The 6,883-nt window shown below is 39.1% G+C and overlaps 1 protein-coding gene across 1 annotated transcript in view; it reads right to left on the reverse strand.

Moving 5' to 3' along the window:
* CPA6 (carboxypeptidase A6) overlaps positions 1–6,883 on the reverse strand; it is a 557,716-nt gene that overhangs the window by 151,023 nt on the left and 399,810 nt on the right. The window contains exon 4 of the mRNA XM_006880443.1: positions 4,770–4,884. Coding sequence (XP_006880505.1) covers positions 4,770–4,884 — 115 coding nt within the window. The remainder of the gene's footprint in view (positions 1–4,769; positions 4,885–6,883) is intronic.

Raw genomic sequence — 6,883 nt, forward strand, 5'->3', positions numbered from 1 at the left:
AAATACACTCTCAGACCAACTGAATGTGATGTTCCATGAAACAAAGACTCAAAACAAAGAACCCATGAGATATTTGATTGTATGGAAGCAGTTTCAGTAATGATTTTTTTGGTCATTATTATAAATACACAACATTCTCCAGTTAAACCTTTTTACAGATGTGCAATTTATTGACAGAAATTACATTCATTGACTGTGTGACCCTATCTTTAATTAGTGCTTATTTTCTATCACTGTTAACTCTATCCCTTTCTTCTTACTGGTGGTAATCACTGACAATTTGTGGTATCTATCCATTTATCTTTTCTTTTTATATAATTCACTCACTGATGAGAACACCAACAACTGACTCTCTCTAGTGAGTTGTTTTGTTTTTGTTACAATCCCTCTGAGGCTATAAATTGTGTGAGAGGAGATTGTCCAGCTTTCTTCCATGAAGCCAGCTCTGGATTCAAACTTTCAGAGAGGCATAGCCTTTGGTTTCGCGGAGCAACTCTCTACAGACTATGTCTGCCACTAGAACTCCCTTATGGAAGGGAAATAACAACGTATCATGTTAGGACTGTCCTATCTTGCTTAGTGTAATGCTTTTATGTACCATGTATATTCCATCAAGATTCAGGTTTTTTCTACTGGCTGAGTAGTATTTAATTGTCTGTATATATTACATTTATCCATTGCTATGTAGTTGTTTCTACATTTTTTTTTTATCTTGTGAATAATGCTGCCGCGCACATTGGTATGACCTCATTTCGAGTTTCTGCTTCTAAGAATTTTGGGTATCTACCTAGGAGTGGGCAGACAGACAAGCATTTTACCCAGAAGAGCAGACGAGGGTATGCTGGTAACAGATCAAGTGTTGGTTGCATGACCTCCCCTTAGGTGCATGTGTTGTGTTCCCACCCTCATCACATTGTGTTAGCATCAAACACAGCTCCTTCTCCTTGTGCCTCCAGTACCTCCCATCCTCAGACCCCAGCTAACTCTGGTTTGAAGGTTCAGACCTCCCTCCACCTCTGTCCTCCTATTTCATCTCTACTCCCCTGATATATTGGAGCTCCTTGTGCAGGGGTGACAGACTGAAATCTATGCTTTGGGACAGATTTCACATGGCCATGGGATCGAAAAATGGCTGGGCATCACTGTTCCCTGCTGGTATCTTTATTCTTTGGTCAGGGTTCAGAGATACTTCTGCCATAGGCTCAGGAAAGATGGCAGGGTGTCTGTTTCTCCCTTCACTTCTCAAGGTTTATTCCCACCTCGAGGGGCTGTAGCCACACCTGCAGCTGTTGATTGCAGGGTCATAGCAAGGACATTTTTCTGTGTGACTCTCCTGCAGGACCTTCCCCAACCTCTATTGGATATAGGGTTTTCTCAAAGGCCTGTTATTTCAGAAGTGAATGGCCACTAGTCTGTCTTAACTTGGGTGCTTAGCTTTAGAGCAATATTTGACAGACCAGTCTTTGCAATTACTTTCTATGCATCAGAGAGCTGGATAATGACTAAAGATGATAGAAGAGGAATCAATGCTTTTGACTTGTGGTGCTGAAGAAGGGAACAAACATTTTTGTCCTGGAGAGGATGAAACTAGGCTGCTCCTTGAAGTCAAGGACTTTGAAGCTCTCTCTCACTTACTTTGGGCAAGTCGTCAGGAGGGACCAGTCCTTGACATCATGCTTGGAAAGGTGGAGTGACAGCATAAAAGAAGAAGACCCTGGATGAAATGGATTGATACAGTAACTAGGGCAATGGGAATAGGTATATAGGAGTCAGTGAGACTGGCTCAGGACAGGACAGGCTTCAGAGCTATTGTTTATAGGTTTGCTATGAGTCACAGGCAAATTGGCTGCACATGACAACAACAACAACAGTAGCAACAACAACAACAAGAAGTTCTATTTTCAGTTTTGGTGGTTTGTTTTCTTTTTTCCCTCCCAAGACCAACTGTACTGAATCTCACAATGGCTATACCACTTTGCATACTTACTGGCAACACAATTCATACAAACATTTGCCTTTTAAAAAATTTAGCCATACAACTCATGTTATACAGATGATACAATTTTGCTTGCCCAAACTGAGGAGGACCTGAAGTATCTTCTGCAAAAAAGTCAAGGACTGTAGTCTTCAATATGGATTGAAGCTTATCATGAAGAAAACAAAGATTTTCACCATTGGGCCAAATGGCAGCACCTTGATAGACTGAATAGAGGTTGAAATTGCCAATAATTTAAACTCGTTTGGGTCCACAATTAACATTCTTGGAACCAGCAGTGAGAAAATAAAAATGCAAATTGGATTAGGAAAGTCCGCTTTCAGGAACTTTTCCTGAGTGCTGATGTGCAAAAATGTCAATCTAAATACTAAGGTGTGCCGTGGTCTTCACAATTACATGCTATGCATCAGAGAGCTGAACAATGAATAAGAATGACAGAAGAAGAAATGATGCCTTTGAGTTGTGCTTGAGAAGAGACTGCCAAGAGAACAAACCAGGTCTGGCCTTGAGAAGGTGAAATCAAGTTGCTCTCTAGAGGCAAGGATTTTGAAACTCTGTCTCACATATTTTGGACATTTTCCAGGAGGGACCAGCCCTTGGAGAAAGACAGCACAGGAAAGGAAGACCCTGGATGAGATATATTGACACAGTTACTGGGATAATAGGGACAGGTGTGTCAGAGATAGTGACATTGGCTCAGAATAGGACAGAGTTCAGAGCTATTGTGCATAAGGTCGCTATGAGTCTCAGATGATGACTCGAGAACACATAACAACAACAAAAAGTGGGAGCAAAATGTTACCTCATTATGGTTTAGACTTGAATTTCTGATGACTAAAGATGCTGGATATTTTTCATGTGTTTGGTGGCTATCCAAATGTGCTCTGGTGAAATGGCTATTCAAATCCATTGCCCATTTTGTGAGTTCGTTATATGACTTATGGTTATTAAGTTGTTGAAGTTTTATATGTGCTATTATGTTTGTGTCAGATATAAAACAGACTTTCAGTCAGTAAGTTGTCTTTTTCATTTTCTAGTAAAATCTTTTATGAACAAAACTTCATCTTTTAAAGTCTCATTTATTTATTTTGCCTTTTGCTGTTTGAGTCTTTGGTATTATATTAGACATATATTCATTGTTGAAAGGTAGGCCCGATAGTATTGTCCTTGCTATTCTTTTGAGAATTTTATGGTTTAATTTATATATTTAGACCCTTAATTCATTTGAATTTGTTCTTTTGTGTGGTTTGAGGCATAGATTCCATTTCATTTTTTATCATGTGGAAATCTAATTTTCTTAGTATCATTTGTTGGAGAAACTTTTTTCCTCTATTAAATGGTCTCAACACCCTCAGGAAAAAAAATCAACCATAGATATGTGAGTTTATTTCTGACTTTCAATTATATTTTATTGGTTTACATGTGTATTATACCAGTATAACCTCGCTTGCTGAAAGTGAAAAGGTTGTAAGAGCTAGACGATGAATAAGGATGACAGAAGAAGAAGTGATACTTTTGAGTTGTGGAGTTGGAGAAGAGTACTGAATATCCCATGGACTTCCATAAGAACAAACATATACCTTAGAAGAAGTGCAGCCAGAGTGCTCATTGTAAACAAAGATGGCAAAGCTTCATCTTTTATACTTTGGACGTGTAGCTAGATGAGGCTATTCCTTGGAAAGGGGCTTCATGCTTGGAAAGATGGAGTGTCAGCAGACGAGAGGAAGACTCCACATTCCCCATGAGGTGGACTCACATGGTAACTTTAACAATGGACGCTAGTTCCTCAGAGATGAGGAGGATGGCACAAGATAGTGCACGGGTCAGGTCTTTTGCTTGTCGGGTTGCTATGAGTCATACTTGACTCAATGACACCTAACAACAACAACAAGAACAACAGCCTGTTTAGATTACTGTATCTGTATAAGATGCTTATACCTTTTGACATTGTTTTAGCTATCCAGGGCCTCTTGCTGTTCCATATAAAATTAAGATTTGATTTTTCTATCTCTGTAAAGAAGGCTGTTGTAATATTAAAATGGCACTAAATCTGTAGATAACTTTATTTTTGATGTTTTAACAATATTAAGTTTTCAGATCTATAAACATCTAAGATCTTCCCATGTGTTTAACTCTAATTCACTCTCTAAGCAATTTTTTATAGCATTTATTTTATAAGTCCTTCAAATCCCTGGTTAGATTTATTCCTAGATTTTTTTGTTATTTTAAGTGCTATTGTAAATGAAATAATTTTCTTAATCTCCCTTTCAGATTTTTCAGTGTTGGTATATAGAAACCCATCTGATTTTTCTTTTTGCTTGTTGACTTAAACTTTGCTGCATTTCTCTATTAGTTCTATCAGTTTTCTTCTGACTTCCATGGCCTTTCCAAAAAAGTATATTTACAATTACAATTATCAGAACCTTATCTCATTCTTTCACTTTTCATGCTCTTTATAACGGTGAGCAAAGCAGGTGAAATTAAAATTATCTTGCTGCTACTTACATATCGCAATACAAAGTTTAATGAGAGAGTCAATTCTGACTCAATGATGTCCCTCTATTGAGTTTTTGAGGCTGTAAAACTTGACAGAGCATCCTATCTCATTGCAGAATGGCTGGTGAATTCCAACTGTAGCTAAATGTGTTCTTCACAGAGCCCCTTTACCCTTGCCAGTACTTATTCCCAAATGGAAAATATATGCTTGTGAGAAAAAAGAAAAACCTCACCAGCAATATCAAACTACACACACAAAATTTCTTTGATTACATACTTCCTCTAAGGAATGATAAACTTCATAATTATATCCAGGAACAGATCTTCGATTTCTCCGGGTCTGCAAGCTGCTTCCTTTATCCAGTGTTTTCTGAAGATCTTCTATGAGAATCCTAGGGATAAAACAATTAAAAATAATGAAAAGTTGAGATAATGTAAAAATCAGGTAGTGCCAGCAGAAACCCATACATCTACTAAAAGGATAGCTGAGATCAACATTTTAAAAAATATTAAATGATCTTCTTGAAAAAAACACACCAAACCACCAACCAAACAAATCTATTAATGAATGTTGTTGCTGTTGTACACTGTCCATTTAGAGCAGTCCCATAGCTGACCCTCTGGCAGATTTTCAGAAGCAGTTAATCACATGGGAGGAGGTTACCCATCATCCTCCTGCGGAGCAGCTGGTGGATTTGAACTGTGTGCCTCTGGGATTGCAGCACAGCTTCTTGCCATTAGGCCACCAGTGTAACATTAAAATATTAAATATTAAAAATATGGATATATATATATATGCAGATTTCCTCAAATTATAATGGTAGTGGTGATAGTTACTACTGAGTAAGCATTTACAACAACAGCAGAATGATGACTAGAGGCACTGAGGTTTATCCAGTTTCCAATTATAATGTTATTTATTTTGTACATAGGCTCTTCAGCTTCAGTATGTCAACATTGCAAGTTTGGAAACTGAGCGTCCAGAGAATTAAGAACATGTGTAGGGTGCAACAATGAATGAATGGAAATTCAAAATCTCTGTAAATGTTCATTGAAATTAATAATAATAAAAAAGGAACATGTGTAGGATACCCTATCAAAGAGTAGTAGTGTAGAATACGGATCCAAATTTAAGTCTAGAGACTTTAAGTCCAGAATAATAATGCAGAGAAACTGAGCACAGCTAATAATGAAAGGTCTCTCATCTTTCTATTGCTTATAGCATTTTTCTAAATGTTTCCATTTCTCCCACCCATTTCATCCCAGGGAGGCTATTTGCATGACATCACCCAGCATTCCTAATCCAAGTCTTTGAGAAAAAAGGCAAGGGAAGAGGGAGCTACTGTCCTCAAGAGGAAACTGGGTGGTGGGGGGGGGGAATATAAAAATTGAAAAAAGCCATTTAGCTGCTTGCAAATTTTAAGGATGTCAAGAGACATGCAGCTCAGCTAAAGAAAGTCAGTGCATTAGGAAAAGTGAAAGCTGAGGCCACAGTGGGAGATTCCAACGTGTGGAGTCAGCTTTAAGCACAGTTAATCGTGTTTCTGATGTGACCACTGAGCAGAATCATGGCCTGTCTTCCCAATACTGGTATATCTAGTAGTTGCATGCTGTCGAATTGGAATTCACCCATAGCTGACTCTCCAGTGGGTGTTTAGAAGCAGTAAATCACAAAGGAGGAGGTTGGCTGTCCTCCCACAGAGCAGCTGGTGAATTTGAACCATGTGCCTTTGCAATTGTAGTACAACTTCTTACCATGAGGTCACCAGAGCTCCTTATGTTCTATATATTGTTGTGTGTGCCATCAAGTTGGAACCGAGTTATAGCTGATCTACCGGCAGGTTTTCAGAGGCAGTTAATTCCACAGGAAGAGACTGCCCAACCTTCTACCACCCATTCAGGTACCTTGGATGGGATCACTGCTGTTTTGCTATGCCACACAGTACACATTTAGCTTAAGTGGTACAGAGTGGGACAGCTGGGGTAGCTCCAATGACATAGAGAATCCAGTTCTGCAAGGGAAAAATGTGGAGCACCTGGTGCACCGGAACCACATGCGTTCCAGATTGCAACGGAGCTCTTGCCATTAGGCCACTGTTGTTGTTAAGTGCTGTCGAGTCGCAGGCTACTCATAGCAACCCTGTGAAGGAGAGTCCTCGATGTTTGGGTGCCTTTCGTCCTCTCTCCAGGTTCACAGGGTTTTCTGAGGCACTAGCACACCCTATATTCTATATTACCTTCCTATATACCATGGTGTCTCTGTGGAGACTGATATAGGCCATGGTCTTTGAAATCACTTGTTATGCATCAGAGAGTTGGACAATGACTAAGGAGGATAGAAGGAGAATTGATGTCTTTGAGCTGTGGTGCTGGAGAAGAGTATTGAGGGTA

This window comes from Elephantulus edwardii, unplaced genomic scaffold (genome assembly GCF_000299155.1).
Source record: "Elephantulus edwardii isolate Elephantulus edwardi_28Jun2011 unplaced genomic scaffold, EleEdw1.0 scaffold00008, whole genome shotgun sequence".
NCBI classification, from domain to species: Eukaryota; Metazoa; Chordata; class Mammalia; order Macroscelidea; family Macroscelididae; genus Elephantulus; species Elephantulus edwardii.